The following is a 23,546-nucleotide window of genomic DNA, read 5'->3' as shown; positions in this document are numbered from 1 at the left end:
GGAGCAATCCGAGACAATGTGCAGTAAGACCCAGACAATATTCAAGCTTGGGCTGATAATTGGCAAGTAACACTCACTCTACATAAATGCCAACGACCATCTCCTACATGAGAGAATGCAACCATCTCCCCATGACTTTCAACGGCATTGCCATTGCTGTATCCCTACAATCAATGCCTTGGGGGTTACCATTAACCAGAAATTGAACTGGAACAACCATATAAATACTGCGGCTTCAACAGCAGGTCAGAGGGTGGGAACTCTGTGGTGAGCAACTCACCTTCTGACTCCCATGATCTACAAGACACAAGTTAGGAGCATGATGAAAACTTGCCACTTGCCTGGGTGAGTGCATCTCCATCAACAACAGCCTGCTTGATTAGCACCCCACTCCCTCTCCCACCAATGCACAGTAGGAGCAGTGTACATGATGCACCTCATCTCCTTCAATAACATTTCCAAACCTGCAACCTCTACCACCTAAAAAGGTCAAGGACAGTAGATGCATGGGAATACTACCACCACCAAGTTTCCCTCCGAGCTAGGCACCATCCTGATTTGAACTATATCGCTGTCCCTTCAGTGTCGCTGGGTCAAAATTTTGGAACTCCCTCCCAAGCAGCACTGTGTACCTGCATCACATGGACTGCAAGGGTCCAAGGTGGCAACTCACCATCACCGTCTCAAGGGTAATTAGGAATGGACAATAAAAATGCTGGCCTAGCCAGTTTCACTTATGTCCTGTGAAAGATTAAAACAAAATTTAGATAGATATAAAACATCCCAAAGAAGAATAGATGAATTTGCCCAACATCCTGGCGAAATATATTCCTCAATCAACCCCTCAAAAAAAAAACCAGAATATTTATCTCATTACTATTAACTGAACCTTGCCATGGACAAATTAGCTGCTGCCAATTGATGTTAGTTGCAGCTCAGTTGATAGCAGTCTCGCCTCCGAGCCTGATTTTTGTGGGTTCAAGTCACACTCCAGGAACACAAAATTCAAGATCAATATTCCAGTACAGTACGAAGGGATTGCTGGACTATTAAATGGACTACCTTTTCGATAAAATGTTTTACCGAGTTGCCATCTGCCCTTTCAGATGAATACAAAAGATCCCACAGCACTATTTTGAAGATCAGCATGGAAGCTAACCCCAGTGTCCTGGCCAACATATATCCCTCAATCATAGAATGGTTCCAGTGCAGGAGGCCCGTCAGCACATTGTGTTTTTTATCGGTGTCAGCTCTCAAAGCCCTGCAAATTTTCTAGCTTCAGATAATTACCAAATTCACTTTCAAAAGCCATGATTGAATCTGCCTCTATCACATTCTCAGGCAGTGCATTCCAGGTCCTAACCACTTGCTCAAAAAAAAGCTTTTCCTTGTGTCATCTTTGATTCTTTTTCCATGCACCTATTAACATCACAAAAACATATTATTCTATTATTATCACTCCGCAGCTTTTGGAAGCTTGCGACATGCAAATTGGCTATTGTATTTCCTACATCACAACAGTCACTACATCTCAAAAGTACTTAACTGGCTGCAAATTCTGAGGTCATAGTCAGCACAAAACAAATGCAAGCAGATTTATTTGTACATTAAACAAAACAAGAACACCTCAAAATCAACTGATCAGCCATAAAGCACTTTGGACACAAGTGAATTTGAAAGGCACTATGCCAATGCAAGTTTGTTCTTTCTACTGTTGCAGTGAAGCACAATAACAATAGGAAAGATCGTACAGCAGATATATAGCAAGCTTACAACAAAGAGGCTCTTTGAAATTGTTAAGGATGAGACAAACATTCAAACTTGAATACATATACTATTTACAGCCAGAGCATAAGAAATAGGAGCAGGCTATACAGTCCCTCGAGCCTCCTCCAACATTCAGTATGATCATGGCTGATCTTCTGTCTCAACTCCACTTTCCCAACTGCTCCCCATGTCTTAATTTGCCCCAAGCTCAAATATATGTCTGTCAAGCTCTGTAATATACTCAATAATGAAGTATCCACAACCAAAAATGATGGCTCAACCTGCAAAAGACGTTGTAAACTAAGTTTATCATCTATTGGATTCAAATGTGACTTCCTTTAGAATCAAATCAGATAGAACTGCAGTTATACCACAGGGTATGCACTGATGCCAAGTGGAAATTGCTTTACATGGACATTAATACTGCATTGTAAACACTCTTTTAATAAGGGCTGAAATTGTTGTTTTTGCTAATATGAATAAAATAATTGCTAATGTGAACAGAGAGCAATAAAATTCCATTATGTATTTACATCAATGCTTCACTAAATTTAGTAAAAAGTAGGAATTCTAGGTTTTAACTTCATCAATAGCTGGCTTTGGTTTTCACTGTCAGTACTCACTTTCATTCTCAATAAACAACAACACTTGGACAACATTAAGGTTTGGGCTGATAAGTGGAAAGTACCTTCCATGCCACATAAAGAATCTCCCATTATCAACATCCTAGAGTTTACCACTGACCAGAAAGTGAACTGGACCAGCCAAAGAAATACTGTGGCTGTAAGAGCAGGTGAGAGACTGGAAATTCTGTGAGTAACTCACCTGATTCCCCAAAATCTGGCCACCATCTACAAAATATACATACTGAATCTGGAGTGTGATGGATGGATGAATGAATGCAGTTCCAACAAATCAAAAAACTTAACACCATCCAGAACATAGCAATCTGTTTGACCTGCACCCCATCCACCACTTTAAACATCCAATCTCTCTGCCACCAAAACAGTGGCAGCCACGTGTACCATCTGCAGGGCGCACTGCAGCAACTCACCAAGGTTTTCAACAACACTTTCTAAACCTACAATCTCTGCCATCTAGGAGGGAAAGGGCAGAAGATGCATGGGAACACCACCATCTTCAACTATAGAGCTGCTCCTTCACTGTCACTGGGTCAAAACCTGGAACTTCCTTCCTCACAGCCTTTGATATACCTACATCACCTGGACTGCAGCAGTTCAGGTACGTGGTCTCACGGGCAATTAGGAATGGGCAAAGGGCAGCACGGTGGCCTAGTGGTTAGCACAACCGCCTCACGGCGCTGAGGTCCCAGGTTCGATCCCAGCTCTGGGTCACTGTCCGTGTGGAGTTTGCACATTCTCCCCGTGTCTGCGTGGGTTTCGCCCCCACAACCCAAAAATGTGCAGAGTAGGTAGATTGGCCACGCTAAATTGCCCCTTAATTGGAAAAAATAATTGGGTAATCTAAATTTAAAAAAAAAAAAAATTAGGAATGGGCAATGATTGGTCTGAGAGTATAGAGAAGACAGGCTCAACTGAATTCAATGGAGAGCTGGACCATTATCTGAAAAGAAACAAAGAATGTGCAGCGTTATGGAGAGAAGACGGAGGAATGGCACCAGAAGAGTTGCAGAGCTGGTGTAGACACGATAGTCAATTGGCTTCCTACTGTAATAAATGCTTGCTTAGCCACTGACACCCCTATCCCATGAAAGAATACTTTTTTTTTTAAATCAATGAAGAATATGGCTGTTTTATCAAGAGTAAAGAGCAGTAAGCAGTAGATGCCTGGGCTCACATCCAAGTACTTTAAGGACCAGCTGAGAGAGCTTAGTTTACTTTCTATGGTGCAGATAAAGGTTAAGAAGGAATATGATACAGGTTTTAAAAATAATTAAGTAAAATGGAAAATGCTATTTTAGTATTGGGATAAAGATTAACACAAGACGACCTGTTCTAATGGTTAGCTACTTACAGTTAGTGTAGGAGTTTAAGTGGAAAAAAACTTGTTTTCATATTGAATTGTTGAAATGAATTTAATGAAAAGTCATCATTAAGTATTCTGTAGGTTCAAGCATAATCCAGTTTTCAGTGCATGACAATGTGGAGGAATTGGAACACAGAAGACACAATTTTCTGCCTCACGTCGCCACAAATGTGAATCGCGGTTCGGCGGAGAATCGGGCATCCGGCCAAAATTGAGGTTCACGTCCACTGCCAAGTTAGGCACCATGTTCCGGTCCTCGCTGATGGTGATAGCGAGGTTTGCACCCTACGCCAGCATGCAAAACCAGCATTTGCGTGCATTTAAATGTGATTAGAGGATTGAACATGGTATGCTCCACACTTCCGCAATGTATCTCTCCTCTCAAACAGACGTCTCGCTGGTGTGAATTACTACAAGAATTTACAAACATGGACTGGGTGCCATGGCTGCGGGGGTTGAGCGGGAGGCACAGGGGCGGGGGTGATTTGGTGCCAAGTCTATGGACTTGGATTCGGGATGGCTTGGCTCAGACTGCCATTGCTGCAGTCTGTCTTTACAAGGCACCCCGTTGGTGCTACTTACAGATTCCTGGCTACTCACACTACGGAGTGCTGCCTGTGTCCTTTAAATGCTCAGCAGACCACTGGTCATCTGGGAGCCCATCCAGGCTGCCCCCCTGGACATCCCATACCCCATCTGTATCATGAGGTCTTCTCGGAGCCATCTTGGTGGCTGCATGGATGGAGTGTGGGGTAAGTGGAGCACTTACAAATAGCTCCAGCTGCCAGGCTCTTTGTTTCTAACTCCGGCCCCAGTGATTAGAATGCCGCTGGGCCGAAAATTGCTCAGAATTCGCACCAAGAGTTCTAGTCCATGAGCATGCCCAGAATTGCTCCAGAAATAGCACCCCCAACCGGAATGCAAACTGCATGCAATTCAGTCCCTGCGTCAACACTTAGTCTCCCAAACTGAGAATTTTGCCCAGTATAAGAGACGAGTCAGAAAGGTGACAAGGGTTTAATTTACCTGATAGAATTGTGATCATTCTACGTATTGGGAGTGGGGACAGTATAGTACAGATATACATTTATAATCCAGATTAAATGGAACCAACTAAATTGTACTGCTTACATTCATAACAGCCTAACAAGCCAGATACACTGAATTACTTGGATCATTCAAAGGAGTAGGGCCCCTTTTAAGTTGAAAACTTAATCAAGTATTTCATAAAACGATAGTGACAGGCACTCAGTAAAATGAATTTATTATGCTAGTACTTCGGAAGCATTTCTCTGAGGGAAACTCCATCCTGTAGAAATGGTAGCCATATTAGAGCACAGCCCAGTTACTGCCATTTCCAATTCAGTAACCTTTGAGACATTTGGGAAATACAGAAAAATCTATCCGATGAATGTCAATCAATGCACTGCTACCTACTTACTATCCAACATTTATAGGGTTAGGCCAGGTCGAGTAATTAATGCGATATTGGGAATCAAGTCATTTTTCAGATCTAGTTAATAAGTATGGCAATCCTGTCCTATATAGTCTAGTACCTGCCCAATTTAGTGGTTTTGCACTAGGCTTTGACTCAACTTCACTAGTGCTGAACATTACTAGTTTGTTTAAATTCTTTCATGGTCATCGTTGGCTGGGCCAGCATTTATTGGCCATCCCTAGTTTCCCTTGAGGGGGCAGAGTCAACAACATGTCTGTGGATCTGGAGTCACATGTAGGCCAGACCAGGCAAGGATGGCGGATTTCCTTCCCTTTAGGGCCAGATGAATTTTTACAACTATTAGTGATAGCTTCATGGTCACTATGACTGAGGCTAGCTTTATATTCTAGATGTTTTAATAGAATTTAAATTCCACCAGCTGCCAACGTGGGATTTGAACCCATCTCCCCACAATATTATCCTGGCCCGATATTAAGCCATCATCTTCCCCTATTTATTTAGGTAGGGTTTTTCAGGAGGCTAGTATGTAGGGCACAGGATTTTATTAACAATGGAGATGAGTGGAGTGATGCAATTATAGAATTAACTAGTTCTGGAAAATTATCTTGGGTCAAACAGAACACCAACATTGCATATCATAAAGCTTGGAGCAAGGGTTGAGGGGATTTTGGTGACAGCTAAATCGCTTGGCTTCCGTTTTGCCAATGTACGGTTAAAATGGTTCTATTTCGCACACTGGTTCTGTAAAGAGGCAGGAGTAAACCAAGCAACGATACCCCACAGAGGTTGAAATGAATAGTACACTGGATAAATGGACAGGGTGAAAAGCTATACAAATACAACGCCAGATGTAAAAGGAAAGGTCTGAGGAAACGATGGATACTTTCAATCTTGGAAACAAATAAAAAGTCCCTTATGCCTTGAACTTGCTGTTGAAAGTCCAAATGGCGAGGAAAGAAGTCGGTCAAAAGATGGTTCTTTGCTGAGAAAGACATTTTGAATTATCTTTACCTTGCAGGATTTAGTATAAGAAAAAGATAGTAATCTCAGATTTACAAGGAAGAAAAATTGAACAAGTGGCGAAAAAGCACTCCTGAAATCTAGGATTAATGCTTTTTTTGTACATTTTAAACAACGTGAATTTTTTTCACGTTGTTTCAAGTATGCAAGGGTGCCAACTACAAAAAGTATAGTATGGATTAATTAACAAATCTAACACAACAATAAGAACTTCTGATCCTTGTTGCAAATTGAAAGCCATTATTCAAAACCTCCATGCAAAATTGCACTAAATTATGATGTATTGTGACAAGCAAACTAACAGGCTAGCATGGTTCCAGATAATTTTAATTACTCTTTTCTGCACCCTTTCCACTGCATGAGCAATTACCAAAGCATGATTACCAAAACTAGTCAACAGTTCAGGTGTAGTCTTGGACCAGTACATTACAAAGCCTCAGAACAACTTGTGTACATATGGAATGTTTTTACAGTTTAAATACCAAGGCGGTTCACAGGAGTGTTACCAAATAAAATGGCATTGAGCAACATTAGGAAATATAAGGACAGATCGGATAGGTTTAAAGGAACACACTTCAGAACAGAGGACCTTGGCCACTGAAGATATGGAGGGAATTGAAAACAAAGATGAGAAAGTGAAAATCGGGGCATTGTTAAAATGGATCATGAGCTCAGGAGTGACGAGTGAAAGGGACTGGATTTTTATGACTTCAAGTTTACAAAAGGCAGAAAATAGAAGGCTAGCAGGATTGGATTAGAATAATCAAATCTAGAGACAAAGACCTAAACCAGCTTATTCCATGATCCGGTTTCCTTTTTAGTTTCTCCATGTTGTCAGAAAATTGTAGCAATTGTAGACCTTTCTCTCAGGGGTAAAATCTCCCTGCACTAATTCCAATCCATTACCATTTGTTCTTCATAGAATACATACATTTATCAGTAGTAATTTACTACTTGTCAACCCCAATTGGATATGCATCTATCCACACCCTTCATAAATCCTCCATCCTAGCTAGTCCTGCTAGCTTAGTAAAGAAAATTGAACCGAAATGTTAAAATACGAATGCTGGTGACCAAAGCACCACTCGCATTAATTGCATACAGGGATTGGGGCGAGACTCAAGAGCATTACCCCCCCCCCCCCCACCCCCCCAAAACAATTAAAAACTTGTTTTCTGTCGATATGTGCAAAACCATCCATCCAGATGTGCTTGCATACATCAATCTGAGAATGGCACACCTTGACGGGCAAAACAGACATCCCTGCTCCGACAAGGAGATCAATTCTCCTCCTCATCCATCAAGCTGCAGATGCAGTTCACGGGCGCGTCATCGGCTTTTCAGGCCCATCCCGACATTGTTGACAGCTTTGGGCTTGGTTCGCAGCCTCTCCTTCCCTCTGCGGCTCAGAGTGACGGGGGCTATATACAGGCCGAGATCCGCAACATCCCGACTGGACAGCCATCACAGCAATACCCCCGGGATATAGGCAGGATTGCTCCACCGGTCGCCCAACCCAATGAATGGGGGGGGGGGAGGGGTTGAAGAAATTCACGGCTGCCATTCATTCCTCTCCAAGGGTGGGGATCTGGTTTAATACGGGAAGAGGGGGGTGCTGACATTTCTCCAGACACCGCAGTCTGACTGATACCCGGACGGACTGACCCCCACCCCCCATTGTGCAGCTTTGCTCCAGACCGAGGCCTAACTCCGCATTGGGAATGCGGAGCCGCAGACCTTCTCTCCCCTCCCGCCCCCCTCCTCCTGCCCTCCTCCTCCTCCTCCTCCTCCTCCCGGAGGGGGCGACTGGATTCACAGACCCGAACTCGGCCGTTTACTGAAAGGCTGGTGAAGCCGCCTCCCCATCTCCCGGCGCCGTTTGTAACCGGCGACCGCGCTCCGTTCACTGACCGGCATCTTGAAGACGCTCCCCGAGGCCGCGGGTCTCGAGCGCATTCAAATTTGATTCGAGCCGCCACCGCCGGCTCCCCGGGCAAAACAAAACCCGCTCGAGCCCAACCGTCAGCGCTTCCAACTGGGCTCAGTGCGGGCTCGCTGTCCACCCCGGCCAGCCCCGCCTCTCTCCCCGGCCCCGCCCTCTCTCCCACACCGGGCCTGATGGACAGCCACGCTGGCCAATCGATCCGCGGAAGAGGCGGGGCTCTGTCACGCCGCCGCCAATCGGAACGACAGAGAGCGGCAACGCGGCGACTGGGCGCGTCAGGTTGCCATGGCCACCGCTGACAGGCACAAAGGAGAGACCCAGAGAAACAACAATGGGCCCAGAAGAGGAAAGGGCCGCAAGCGGGGGAGTGTGTGGCAGGGGGGAGGGATAAATAAAAAAAATTACATACGAATAGTATCCTTTTTTATTATATAAATTATGAAGGGGAATGAAACCCTTTCCATTTCGGGCACCAGCTTCCAGCCGATTTTCCACAACCTGCGGTATGAGAATCTGAGTGAGATTTGCAAACATGGCTTTGTGCCAGCGAGAGTGAAACTGCTGCAACTCACTTCACCGAAGACCAAACACCGCCAGTCGGCCGGAGGCAGAGGTTTCCTTTCCTCAGACTCAGGCAGATTTGAATAATAGCTAAAAGGCAAGCGCCTAATCCCCTGCACCAAGCTGTCAGTCCTCTTCAAATAGAGGCATGTTAAATCTCGCACCATTTTAGTCGCGATGGCTGGGATGGGGGTGGGATGTCAGGTTGGTGTGGGGGTCGTGTGCTAGGTCCCCTGAGGTGGGGCGGATCGTGTTTGTGCGGGATGCTCCATGCCAGGCTGGGTCTGGGTGCTTAAATAGTTACTCTGGAGTTAAGTTTTTATCCTCCCTTCCAACTTTTTTAGAGTAACTATCGCGGTAAAGCTGGCAGAACCATCTGAAGTTAGCGATTTAAATCGCTTCTGATCCCAGCGGATGGTTCCCAGCCGAGCACAATTGTCCAGGAGACCTTAGCACTTTTGGATAATTGTCAGGGAACTTCCTAGAGAGATTCCCAGCGCATCACAGGGGTACCTCCTGAGTGTGACACTGGGGAACCTGGAATATATCAACCTATTGTTACAGTCCAGCTGCCAGGAGGCACTGCTAGACCTGGTTCTTGGGAATGAGGAGAACATTTAAGGATCAGTGATCATTGTATCTTAAGATTAGGTTGTCAATGAAAAAGGACAGAGAACAATCCAGAGTGAGAATAATTAACTCAGGGAATACCGACTTCAATGGGGTAAGAATGGATACGGGTCTGACAAATTAGAATCAAAGGTTGGCAGGAAAATCAGTCTCTGAACACTGGGATAACCACAAAAGAAAAAATAGCTCAGGCACTGTCCAGGTATAGTCCTATGAGAGGGAAAGGTGGAGCAAACAAATCCAGAGTTCCCTGGATGACAAAATAGATAATAATAATAATCGCTTATTGTCACGAATAGGCTTCAATGAAGTTACTGTGAAAAGCCCCTAGTCGCCACATTCCAGCGCCTGTTCGGGGAGGCTGGAACAGGAATATGAACCCGTGCTGCTGGTCTTGTTCTGCATTACAAGCATTACAAGCCCACTGTGCTAAACCGGCCCTAGGGATTCAGATGAGGAAGAAAAGGTGTGTTTATGTCAGATGGTCATTAAAACGAGAACCAGGCTGAATATGAAGGGGAAGTGTCAAAGCAAATAAGAGAAGCAAAGAGAAAATATGAAAAGAGACTGGCAATTAATATAAAACACAATCCCCAAGCCTTATCGACATATAAAGAGAGGCAAAGATAATAGGAGGAGTGTGACCAATTATGGGATTTACATGTGGAGGCAGGGGGCATAGCTGAGACATTAAATTAATACCTCGCATGTATCACTTGGACAAATTAAGGAAAGCCAGATCAGATTTGTCCTTGAAAAATTGTGTTTTCCTAACTTGCTGGAGGTTTTTGAAGATGAACAGAGAGAATTGCTGAGGCTAATTGTGAATTGTGAGAGGGATAATATAGAACTTCAAAAGAACATAGACCAATTACTGGAATGAGTGGACAGTTGTCAGATGAAGTGCAATGCAGAGATGTGTTAAGTAATTCATTTTGGTATGACAAACATAGAGAAACAATATAAAATAAAGGGCACAACTCTAAAGGATATGCAGGAACAGAGGAACCTGGGAGTATATGTGCATGTACAAGTCAAAACTGAAGTCAATGGGAATCGGGGGGGGAAACTCTCCACTGATTGGAGTCATACCGAGCACAAAGGTAGCTGTTTGTGCTTGTTGGCGGTTAATCATCTCAGTCCCAGGACGTAATAATAGGAGCTGCTCAGGGTTGTGTCCTAGGTTCACCCAGCTGCTACATCAATGACCATTCTCCCATCATAAGGACATATTAGGGATATTCACTGATGGTCGAACAATGTTCAGCACCATTTCCAACTCCTCAAATACTGAAGCAATCTGTGCCAAAATGCAGCAAGACCTGGGCAACATTCATGCTTGGGCTGATAAGTAGCAAGTGATATTTGCACACTCTCCACAAAACTGCCAGGCAATTACCAACTCCAACAAGAGAGTATGTGGCCAACTATCTCCCTTGACATTCAATGGGATTACCATTGCTTAATCCCCAACATCCTGGGGGTTACCACTGACCAGAAATTGAACTGCACGAGCCATATAGCAGCATGGTAGCACAGTGATTAGCACTATTGCTTCACAGCGCCGGGGACCCGGGTTCGATTCCTGGCTTGGGTCACTATCTGTGCAGAGTCTGCATGTTCTCCCCATGTCTGCGTGGGTTTCCTCCGAGTGCTCCAGTTTCCTCCCACAAGTCCCGAAAGATGACATTCTGAATGCTCTCTCGGTGTACCCGAACAGGTGCTGTAGCGTAGTGACTGGGGGACTTTTACAGTGACTTCATTGCAGTGTTAATGTAAGCCTGCTTGTGACACTAATAAAATAAAAGATATAAATACTGTGGAAACAAATGCAGGCCAGAGGCTGGCAATTCTGTGATGAGTCTCCACTTCAAATAAACCTTCAGTGTCAGAGAAATTAATGGGCAGTAATTGACATTCAACAAATCTTTAATAGGGTCTTTGAACTGAAGTGGACAAAAATGAGCTCTCTGTGGTGAGTTTAGTTCATATGTACCGTGCAACAACAACAACTTAACACCATTTGATGCAGTTGAATGGTGAGGCAGACAGCAGGGTGCCATTTTTCCTCATCAATGGTGGATGACAGGGCGGCATGTGGCGCAGTGGTTAGCACTGGGACTGCGGCGCTGAGGACCCGGGTTCAGCCCTGGGTCACAGTCCGTGAGGAGTTTGCACATTCTCCCCGTGTCTGCGTGGGTTTCACCCCACAACCCAAAGATGTGCAGGTTAGGTGGATTGGTCACGCTAAATTGCCCCTTAATTGGAAAAGAAACAATTGGGTACTCTAAATTTTATTTTATTTTTTAATTAATGGTTGACGACACATTTCAGACAGAGAGTTTTAGATATCTACGTTTAACCATGCATCTGCCCCTCGCTTGAAGTTGATGTACCGTTCACACATAAATGAAGTTGAGTGCCATTAGCCTCAGTGTTGTTTTGATTGCAAATTCTGACTCATTGGGCATGATTTTCCGTGGCCCCTGTAGCATGATTCACGGTGGTGGAGGCAACTCGCCATTGGCCGGCGGCAGGTTCTTCTGATCCTGTCACTGGAGGTTATCATTCTATGCACCCTCCCATGACCGTGGTTCACTGTCGCCAGGACAGTAACATCCCACTGGTGAATATGGCCAGAAAATTCTGACCATTGTTGCTTATTACTTGTTAGATCACCTCTAAAAGTAGGTGTCAAGTCCAGGTGATGATTTTTCAAAAATTAATTCTTAGGGTGTGGACATCACTGGCATGACTAACATTAATTGCATGCCCATGGTTACCCTGGGTAGGTGCTGATTCTCCTTCAACCATTGGGTAATAGTTTGATATAAATGGTTTGCTTGCTCAGCCACATCAGAGGCCAGTCAAGAGTCAGCCACTTGATGTAGGAATGGGGTCTCATATTAGCCACACCATGTCAGAATGGCGGGCTTCCTTCCTTATAAAGGAAGCTACTTCTTAGGATAATCCAACAGCTTCGACAAAATAAAAGAAAGGCTAGCATTAATATGGTGTATTTCATAATTTTGAGGCATCTCAAATTTTTTTATTGCCAATGAGGTATTTCTGAAGTACAATCACTGTTACAATGCAGCAACCAGTGTAATTTTATTCCCTGTTTATGCCCTTACTTCCCTTTTCTTTTATTTCTGCGGTTATATTTTTGAAACATGGATGATTTGTGGATATGTGTCTTTAAGACATCCTGTATCTTTAATTCAAGCAGAAGATAGCAGTGGCTTGTGCCTTTAATTCAAGCAGAGGATTCCAGTAGCAGGAGAGACAACTGTGATATTCTGTGCTGGTTCAAACTGAAGCTGAGGACTGTCCAGCACTGATGGCAGAGATTGGTTGGGACTCGGTTTTATTGATTTGGCTGGAGACCAGTTAATTGGCCCAAAAGGCTGTGCTCTGTCCAGTATCAGGTGGTAATTGGATTTTATCTGGCGGCATGGCAGCACAGTGGTTAGCACTGTTACTTCACAGCGCCAGGGTCCCAGGTTCAGTTCCCGCTTGGGTCACTGTCTGTGCGGAGTCTGCACGTTCTCCCCGTGTGTGCGTGGGTTTCCTCCAGGTGCTCCGGTTTCCTCCCACAGTCCAAAGATGTGCATGTTAGATGAATTGACCATTCTAAATTGCCCTTAGTGTCCAAAAAAGGCTGGGTGGGGTTACTTGGTTACGGGAATAGGGTGGAGATGTGGGCTTAGGTAGGGTGCTCTTTCCAAGGGCCGATGCAGACTCAATGGGCCGAATGGCCTCGTTCTGCACTGTAAATTCTATGATTATCCCACTGAAGTGGTTCAGAGACCTAAGGTGCTTTCAGTTTTTATTCTGGCCACCTGATGGAGGGATCTAAGTAACTCTCTCAAAAAAGATCCAATTAATCCTCTTCAGAAGGCTGCTGTAAGGACTGGTTCTCTCTCCAACAAGTCTGGGTACCATTCTTTTGAGACAGCAGAGGCCTGAAGTCAAACCACAAGCTGAAAGCAAGATTTCTCCAGAACGATTACAGGCATGAATGCGAACCTAAAGTTAAAGGCCCAGTTTGATGAGGAATTGTGTCTCTCCAGGGAGCGTGCTGCCTGTGAGTACTGAACTTTCTAACTTGGGGGACCTGAATTAATCAGCAAGCTTGCTGTGAGGAAAGCGTGCTAGAGAACCACCAATTGAAGCAAAGACTCTTATCTCTTGAACTTCATCCTTGTTATTTTTATCCCTCCCCCCTCTGTGTTTGTCCGTATTGTGTGTGGGGGTAGAGGGTGGTACAGTTAAAGCAGGCAGTATGCATTAGCTTGTTGTTATCCAGTTGCATTTACTGCATATTTCATGATAGTTCTTGGTATAAATAAACAGTAATTGTGTTTCAACTTACAATCCTGGTGACTAATTATTGGGCATCTAAGGGACAAAGACTTTGGGAATTTTAATAAGAATTATTCACTTGTGTTTTGACTCCAGGGCACGTGGGTCTCGGGATTGACCTCGTACTTGCCCAGGGTGGCATAACACTAGTTCGACCACAAAAGATTCATGCAAACAGCACTGTGGAAATGATCAAATAATCTGTTTCTGTGACGTTGACTGAGTGATAAATATTGACTTGGACATTGGGGGTATCTTCCCAGCCGTTTTTTTTTGCTTTTTATAAATTTAGAGTACCCAATTCATTTTTTCCAATTAAGGGGCAATTTAGCGTGGCCAATCCACCTACCCTGCACATTTTTTGGGCTGTGGGGGCAAAACCCACGCAAACACAGGGAGAATATGCAAACTCCACACGGATAGTGACCCAGAGCCGGGATTGAACCTGGGACCTCGGCGCAGTGAGGCAGCTGTGCTAACCACTGCAACACCGTGCTGCCCCCCCCCCCCCCCCAGCTCTTTTTCAATGAAGTGTCATGGAATTACATCCACCTGGAAGGGGAGATGGGGCATCGACTTAACACCTGAAAAACTGAACCTCACTGGTGTATCAACCTCGATCTTTGTGCAGTTGTTCTGGAGTGGGACTTCATGGCATCTTTGTTGAAACCAATTCTTATTTTCATTTTTTAATATTAAATTCAAAACGTAGGATTATCTGAAAAATTAGTCTGTGCCTCTGGATTACTAGTCCAGAAATAAAAACAGAAAGTGCTGGAAATACTCGCCAGGTTTGATAGCATCTGAGTAGAGAAAAACAGGGGGCGTGATTCTCCCGTACCCAGCGGGGGCGGGGGGTCCCGGCGGGACGGAGTGGCGTGAACCACTCCGACGCGAGCAGCCCCAAAGGTGCGGAATCCTCCGCACCTTCAGGGCCTAGGCCCGGCCCGGAGTGGTTGGCACCCTACCGGTCGGCGGGATAGGGGCCTTGCGCCATGCCAACCGGCGCCGAAGGACCTCCGCCGGCCGGCGTTAGTTGGCGCATGCACGGGAGCGTCTTCCCCGCGCATGCGCACAAGGATTCACTTTCGCATCGACCATCGCGGGCCAGAGAATTCAGGTGGCCCCGGCGCCCATTGAGGCGCGCCCTCCCAATTCTCTCGCCCCCCAAAAACCAGCATGGCGTGAGTCGCGCCGCCCGGCGGGGGGGATCAGAGAATCCCGCCCAGGGTCACTGGTTTGAGTCGAATATGACTCTTCCTCAGAACTGGTGAAGTAGAGTAATTGTTAATGATAAATTAATTATATTGGCCCAGATCTTTGGTCTCTGGATCATTGGATACCAGTTTTACCCCAAGATGTGCGTTGGGACTGCATGGAACACTGGTAAGGATTTACAAGTTTCGCCCACGGACAGGATCTTCCAGTCCTGCCTAAGTCGATGGACTTTTGGCTGGCTCGTTGCATCTGCCATGGTAGGATTCACCACAGCTGGCGAGAAAATCCCGGCCACTGATTCTGTGAAAATCTCCTGGGAATTCTGAACTTCCGGCAGGCAATTATTCTGCTCCCCGGGTCTGTCTGTAAAAGTCTCTGACACACATTATTTACCTGGATAGTGACACAGAAAATTCCTAGTCTCCCAGCCAACCCCACCCCCCCTCCCCTCGCCACCTTAGTTACCCATTGCTTTTCACCAATGTGCATTCTTGCCTTTATGGGACTCCTCACTGATTACCATAGTAACTAAACCTGTTATCAAATAAAACGATTAACATCTAGGGCGTGATCCTGTGGGTGCGTTGTGCCCGCCGCTGATCCTGCTATTCCCAGTGAGTAGCGGGAGAGCCCCTTAACAGGTTTCACGCCAGGCGCCGAACCGATAACAATGCTCCTGACCTGCGGTGCCCAATGCAATCTGGATCGTGACCTCACAGGGCGTGATCTGGATCAGCATATTTAAATGAGTCACAAAATGCATTTAAATATGCACAACCCGTTCGAAGCCGGAGTCTTCTGGTTCCTGGGATTGACCGACCCATAGGCACCATCTGAGGTCGGCATGAATCAGTACTGGCTTCCAAAAATGGAAACCAGATGTGATGGCTATGCTAGGGGGGGGCTCATAGGTCATTGGTGCCCTTGGTGGTCGGAGACAAAGCGGTGCAGTGCCCGGTTGGCAATGCCAGGGTGTCGGGGGCACTGCCAAGGGGAGAGGCCTGAGGGGGGCCGTGATCATGAAAGGGGTCTAAGGAGTACATAAAAGAGGGTGCATAAATGGGGGGCCTAAAGGGGGAGGCCTAAACGGGGAAGGCCTGAAGGGTAGGGAATGTAGGTGGGTATGAATAATGGGTGGGGTATGAAGGGTGGTTATGAAAGGGATGGGTGAAGGGGGGGTAATTGGTGGGACAAGAAGCGGGCACATTGGGGTGCCTGAAAGGTGGGGTGGGCTGAAAGGGTGTGGGGTCTTAATGGTTGGGGGGCCCTCAGAGACCTCATAGCAGGGTATGCTCAGGTGGCGGGGAGGGGGGAGCGATGACCCAATGCTGACGAGGATGGATAGGGTTGGGTCACTCTCATGCCTGTGGGAGGAGGGGTGAGGTGGACATTTAATGACTGGGGAAGGTGGCCCCTCTGGGGTAGAGGATTGATGGTGTTTGTCGTGTCTGTGGAGGGTCAGGATGTCCATGGGTATGGGTGACCTTCAACTTAACTTTGAGATTGGGGCACCCTTTAAAAAGGGCGCCCAATCTCGGAAGAGCTGGTCTTCCCGATGTCCATAGTTCCCCACTCCAGAAATAATTCTAAATGTGACATATTTCAGTAAGAATCACCCAAGCTCAAAAAAATGACTAAGTTTGGGTGAATTGCGATCTGAACTGCGCCCATACACCTGGAGAAAATCACCCTGCGATTTCTGCCCCTTGTTTCATACTTCACCTTGGGGTCAAATCAAGAGTCATATTCGACTTGAAACATTAACTCTCTTTCTCTTTCCACAGACCTGCTGAGTATTTCCAGCAATTTGTTTTTATTTTAGATTTCAGCATCCGCTGTATTTTGCTTTTATTTGAGTGATGCATCAGAATTTGTGTACAGAAGGGCTTTGTCATTTTGTCTGAATCATGCTGCTGTTCGGTTGAATTCAATTCAGTGCATGATAAATCTCCAGCCTATGTACTTTGTTGCAGAGATATTCTGCAATATTGGCATTTGCTGTTAGGTTAAAGAAAAGGGGGAATTGAAGAAATTATATTAACTACAAATAAACCTGATTTGGCTCTTTGTTCAACTTGATCCTGTTTCTTTAGCGGGTTCTGAACAGTCATGTAAGTGCACGATCAGGTGGGTTATTTTGTATTTATATCTCTATACATCTTTCTGAATCAAATCTATCCCAGTGAGAATTCTCACATGTCTAAAGTGATAGTTGAACAGTCAGGTATTTCTCATGTTTTAGAGACTGTAGAGCATTTGTATCTGAAGTCAACTTTGATCCACATGACTAAGATTTGTCTACAAGTCTTTTGGGAAAACACACATTTAGCTTTACTACTAGAAATCTGATGGAGGCTCACTTCTAGACCAAAAGGGAACAGAATACTCTCACTCAGTAATACTTACTACAGCGGCATTGAATGTAAATATGTACACAAATGTTACCCTGATGGCTGCTGAGAAACCTAGGACTGTGGAACTGACAGGCAATTCACAAATTTCCTCTAACTGTATGCAGTTCAGCATTATTATTCACTTTTCTTTAGTAACAAAATGGATATGCCACAATGTGCATTTCATTACAAAGTACATTATAATTTCTTTAGCCTCTATAACACTGAAGGTTTATATGGTCCTGGATTGATCAATTTTCTACTCTCCTAAACTATTGATCTCAACTGTGATGTTATAAATAGATGTTCTGCAGCAGAGAGTTATTGAAAACATATACTATTTCATGTACTATCTGACCATCTGACTAATAGGCTGGAATTACTAGGTTGGATGGAAAGTTTGGCGAATGGTACCTTCCAGACCATACTTAGATTGACAATTTATTCTTTTTCTTCCACTGAAACCATGAAAGTCCTCAGCAATCTTTTTCACTCTTTATTGAGAGACCTGAATGCTACAAATGTATGGCAGCAGAGAAAAGATTTAAACTGAAACAATATTTGGAATTTTACCTTTGATACTTTCCAATACCATTATCTTTTTTAAGATGACAAGCATTTTTTTTTTATGAACGTGAACTCTCAGCAATTCTGGGAACTCTGTGTACCCTGGGTCAAATATTTTTTGAAGATTTCACCTCACACATAATAATAATGAAAAATCATCTAAATTCTCAGTAGGAATGTTGTTGACATTCCAGAAGTTTAATAAAATATACATTTAAAATGGTTTGTTAGGAAATTAAAATTAAAATGCCAGCAAGTGAGTTTGAAAGGCAGAGAAAGCTTAGGCTAGCTCAGAAAGAAATGAAAAAATGAAATGAAAACTGCTATTATCACAAGTAGGCTTCAAATGAAGTTACTGTGAAAAGCCCCCAGTCGCCACATTCCGGTGCCTGTTCGGGGAGGCTGGTACGGGAATTGAACCGTGCTGCTGGCCTGCCTTGGTCTGCTTTCAAAGCCAGCGATTTAGCTGTGTGCTAAACCACCCCCTCGTGTGCTAAACCAGCCCCTAGTGAGTTTAGCATGGCAAAATGGAATATATTTTAATGCAGTGAGCTCAAAGAATAAGACAAATGAGCTGAAGGTGCAGATAGGCACCTGGGAGTATAATATGATAGTTATGACTGAGTCTTGGCTGAAAGATGGGCATGATTGGCAACTCAATACTGTATTCCTGGTTATAGGGTACTTAGACGAGATAAAGAGGGGGATAGAAGAGGAGGGGGGGGGTGGCAACATTGATTAAGGCATCAATTATAGCAGCGTGGAGCGATGATATCCTGGCAGGTCATCAAATAAGGCCATATGAGTAGAAGGAAAAAATATAAAGGGAGAAACACGCTGCTGGATGTGTATTCAAACAGTCAGGGAGAGATAGAGGATCAAATATGTAATCACATTTCAGAAATGTGTAGGACTAATAAGGCAGTAATAGTAGGGAATTTAACTATCCAAATATTACCTGGGATGATTTTAGTGTGCAAGGTACGAAGGGAGGAAAATTCTTAAATTGCACCCAGGGGAACCTTTTTAGCCAAGATGCATAAACCCCAACAAGGAAGGGGAAAATTCTGGACCGAATATTCAGCAATGAGTCCAGGCAGGTGTATCAGTAGATGAGCATTTTGGAGATAGTGACCATAATTCAGTTAGATTTAGGATGGTTATGGAAAAGGATTAGGATGCACTGGGAATAAAAGTTCTTAACTGGGGAAAGGCCAATTTTACTAAGATATGATGCTATGGTGATTGTCCCGTGAAGGGCAACACAGCAGAAGAGGGTCACCTATCCTGAGGGACCAATTGGGACTGAGAGAATTGGGACCTCAGGGGGTGGACTCCTCTCTTAGGCATGGTGGCGCTGTGGTTAGCATTACTGCTTCACAGCGCCAGGGATCTGGGTTCAATTCCGGCCTTCGGTCACTGTGTGGAGTTTGTACGTTCTTCCTGTGTCTGCGTGGGTTTCCTACGGGAGCTCCGGTTTCGCCCACAGTCCAGAGATGTATAAGTTAGGTGGATTGACCATGCTAAATTACCCCTTAATATCTACAGATAAGCAGGTTAGGTTATGGGGTAACAGGAATAGGGCAGGGTGGACAAGGGAGTGCAAATGGGTAGAGTGTTCATTCAAAGGGTCGGTGCAGACTTGATGGGCCAAATGTGATTCTGTGATTCTGTGAGAAGTCAAGTAGAAGACACAAAGAGACCAGGACAGCCGGGGGGCTGCTGGCTCTGTACAGTTTTTCTTATTAATAAATCTTTTATGTTTCTTTTTTTAAATTAATTTAAAGTACCCAATTATTTTTTTTCCAAATAAGGGGCAATTTAGTGTGCCCGATCCACCAAACCTGCACATCTTTTGGGTTGTGGGGATGAGACCCATGCAGACACGGGGAGAATGAGCAAACTCCACATAGAGTGACCAGGGCTGGGATCGAACCTGGGACCTCGACGGCATGAGGCAGCAATGCTAACCATTGTACCACGGTGCTGCCCTTTCCTTTGCGTTTCTAAAGACGCCTCTGAGTATGCATCATTACATTTGGCGACGAGGATAAATTGGATTATGATGACTGACACAGCCTCTGGACCGACACACCTCTGAGTATCCTATTTTAGTTGAAGTCTGAAGAAAAAATACTCCCCCTAATGCCTGTCTTTGGGTGAATAAAACCATTTGAGATGCTGAGATGTTTCCAGACCCTGAGGGCAGATGAGGAGCAAGCCTGAATTGGCCAGTACAGTCAGCAGGTTAGAAATATATAAGAATAAGGAGAAAATGGCCATCTAAAGCAAGAGCTGTGACTTTGTGTTTAAGGAAAGTGGAACTTAGGTTAAAAAGACTTGTTGCAAAAATATTTTTATGGGAAAAAAGAGAGAGAAGAGCACAGTGAGCAGTGTTTCAAGTGATTAAAGAAGAAATCCCTCTTGGGAAGAGGCAACGGAAGAGTTCAGGGAAGATGCAATGGAACAGTTCAGGGAAGAGGCAACGGAAGAGCTATGGGAAGAGGCAATGGAAGAGCTTGGGGAAGAGGCAATGGAAGAGTTCAGGGAAGAGACAATGGAAGACCTAGCGGAAGAGGCAATGGAAGAGCTCGGGAAAGAAGCAATGAGGAGCTCGGGGTAGGGGCAACGGAAGAGCTCGGGGAAGAGGCAATGGAAAAGCTTGGGGAAGAGGCAACGGATGAGCTGCGGGAAGAGGCAATGAAAGAGTTCTGGGAAGAGGCAATGGAAGAGCTCAGGGAAGAGGCAACGGAAGACCTAATGGAAGAAGCAATGGAAGAGCTCGGGGAAGAAGCAACGGAAGAGCTCGGAGTAGAGGCAACGGAAGAGCTATGGGAAGAGGTAAAGGAAGTGCTCGGGAAGAGGCAATGGAAGAGCTCACGGAAGAAGCAATGGAAGAGGCAAAAGGAGATCTCGGGGAAGAGATAATGGAAGAGATCGGGGAAGAAGCAACGGAAGACCTCGTGGAAGAGGCAACGGAAGAGCTCGGGGAAGAGGCAATGGAAGAGTTCAGCGAAGAAACAACGGAAGAGCTCATGGAAGAGGCAAGGAAGAGCTTGGGGAAGAGGCAACAGAAGACCCTGGAAAGAGAACAATGAAAGACCCGGGAAAGAGGGCATTGAAAAAACCCACAAGAAACCAAACAAGAGAATTGTAGAATGGAAAAAAGTCAACACTTTGTCAGAGACAGACCTGACCAACAGGATTTGATTGAAGTTAAGGCAAGTAGAAATGAAGGTTCCATTGGTGAAATGTATATGTCCAGTAAGAACATTATGGATTTCTCTCAGAAGAAATGCATAAATTAAAGACTTCAAACGAAACAAGGAACTATTGAACATAAAGAGGAATCAGCAAAGAAATTAAAGTTCCAGAGAAGACATTAAAGCAACAAGATGAAATGGCTGACAGCAAACTTGAAATAAAGTTGCAAAAATTTACAAAATGAACTTGAGAAGAAGGAGAACTTAATGAGACAATGGAAAATAAGCTGAACTCCATGAAAAAGCAATTAGAAAATAAGAATTAATCCAGTGAAGAATTGAGTCAGGATAATAGGAGCTTGAAGGAGGACACTTGGTAATGAGAAATTAACTGAAGAGGTAAAAAATTGGAAATTGATGCAGAATCAACAATTCAGACAGAGAAAGAAACTGAGATGACAGTGCCAGAACAAGATTGCTGAAATGGTCTCGCAAATGGAAAAGAATCAATATGATAAAATGGTCCATGAAAAAGATGCTGAATTGAAATGCTGGAAAGAGAAGAAACTTTATCACATGACATAAGCACCAGAAACAGAGTTTTACGACCATTCCTTCACACTTGACCGAGATTGTGAAAGAACTGTCAAGACATAAGACTTTGTTGCCTTGTGATGGTATGTGCCTGCATACATTATAATCTAAGGTGCTTGGCAGATTAGGGTCAATGTGGGACTGGACAGTGGCACCTCCCACAGAGTGAAGTGCATGGCCAGAGAACAGTCTAGGACAGAACTCAGTAAGCAGCAGAACTGTATGGAAGAGTACCATACAAGACTATGTTTAGAACTGTACATAGTTAAAGCCTTCCAATAAAAATGTTTATGTTTACATTAACAAGCTTCAAGATCGCATCAATGAGCCATTGTCACTGCAACAAATAAAAAAAACATATTCAGTACATAATATGATTTGTTGTCATAATATGAAAATTTGGTAATGATCAAGTTAGATCCCTGGAATTATTGTCTCTGTCACCGGACTTTAAAAAAAAATAATTTACGGGATGTGGTTAGGCCAGCATTTATTGCCCATCCCTAGTTGCCCTTCAGAAGGTGGTGATGAGTTGCCTTCTTGAACCGTTGCAGTCCTTGAAGTGTATGTACACCCACTGTGCTGCTAGAGAGGGAGCTCCAGGATGTTGCCCCAGCGACAGTGAAGGAATGGCGATCTATTTCCAAGTCAGGGTGGTGAGTGACTTGGAGGGGAACCTCCAGGTGGTGGGGTTCCCAGATATCTGCAGCTCAAAACCTTCTAGATAGTACTGGTCCTGGGTTTGGAAGGTGTTGTCCAAGGAACCTTGGTGAGTTACTGTAGTGCATCTTGTAGATGGTACACATGACTGCCACTGTTCATCGATGATGGATGTTTAAATGTTTGTGGAAGGGAGAGCAATCAAGCGGGCTGCTTTGTCCTGGATGGTGTTGAGCTTCAAGAGTGATGTTGGAGCTGGACTCATCCAGGCCAATTACACTCTTAACTTGTGGCTTGTAGATGGTGGACAGGCTTTGGGGGGGTCAGAGGTGAGTTACTCGCTGTAGGGTTCCTAGCCCTTGACTTGCCCTGGTGGCCACAGTATTAATGTGACTAGTCCAGTTCAGTTTCTGATCAATGGTAACCCCTGGGATGATGATTGTACCCAGTAGACAGGAGGGACAGATCGTTCGTAAACACGTGGATCACTTGAGGAATAGAGAGATGCTCCAGCAGTCAGTGTTGCCGTCAAGAAATGTTTCCAACCTGAAAGCGCCAAAGTACCTGATCAACCTGTTATAGACATAGCTGATCTCTTCATGAAAGCAAGTAGTAAAAGATGCCTGTGCCAGAAAAGGTACTTCTTTATAATAATAATCTTTTTATTAGTGTCACAAGTAGGTTTGCATTAACACTGCAATGAAGTTATTGTGCAAATCCCCTAATCGTCATATTCCGGCGCCTGTTCGGGTACACTGAGGGAGAATTCAGAATGTCCAATTTACCTCACAAGCACGTATTTCAGGACTTGTAGGAGGAAACCGGAGCACCCGGAGGAAACCCAAGCAGATGCAGGGGGAACGTGCAGACAGTGACCCAAGCCGAGAATCGAACCTGGGTCCTTGGCGCTGGGAAGCAACAGTGCGAACCACAGTGCTACCGTGCTGCCAGTTCCTGTTAATGTAGATCCTGTGGAAGCATCTCAGACTACAGAATGATGCCGCTTTACAAGAAATAGAAAAAACCTCAGAGAGTGACCACAAGGAACTAATGTTTGGAGGCAAAACAAAAGGTTTAATCGATAGCACTTTGCACTGCCTGAAGGGTACTCCTGCCCTGGCCCACATCTGGGCTGGGGTTTTTATACCCATCAGGCT

At 44.7% G+C, this 23,546-nt stretch overlaps 1 protein-coding gene across 3 annotated transcripts in view; it reads right to left on the bottom strand.

Annotated features, from left to right (window-relative positions):
* kif3a (kinesin family member 3A) overlaps positions 1-8,352 on the bottom strand; it is a 90,906-nt gene extending 82,554 nt beyond the window's left edge. Inside the window, exon 1 of one of the 3 annotated variants that reach the window (XM_038796141.1) lies at positions 8,165-8,352. In XM_038796141.1, the coding sequence (XP_038652069.1) occupies positions 8,165-8,209 (45 nt within the window). In that variant the 5' untranslated portion in view covers positions 8,210-8,352. Of the gene's footprint in view, positions 1-7,493; positions 7,625-8,164 lie in introns of those variants that run through there. The other 2 variants (XM_038796140.1, XM_038796139.1) reach the window with 2 other exon arrangements.
* Positions 8,353-23,546: the final 15,194 nt, after the last annotated feature.

The sequence above is a fragment of the Scyliorhinus canicula genome, chromosome 4 (assembly GCF_902713615.1).
Source record: "Scyliorhinus canicula chromosome 4, sScyCan1.1, whole genome shotgun sequence".
Classification (NCBI taxonomy): domain Eukaryota; kingdom Metazoa; phylum Chordata; class Chondrichthyes; order Carcharhiniformes; family Scyliorhinidae; genus Scyliorhinus; species Scyliorhinus canicula.
The sequence above is the reverse complement of the archived record's forward strand: the minus strand, read 5'-3'. Positions and strand labels throughout refer to the sequence as shown.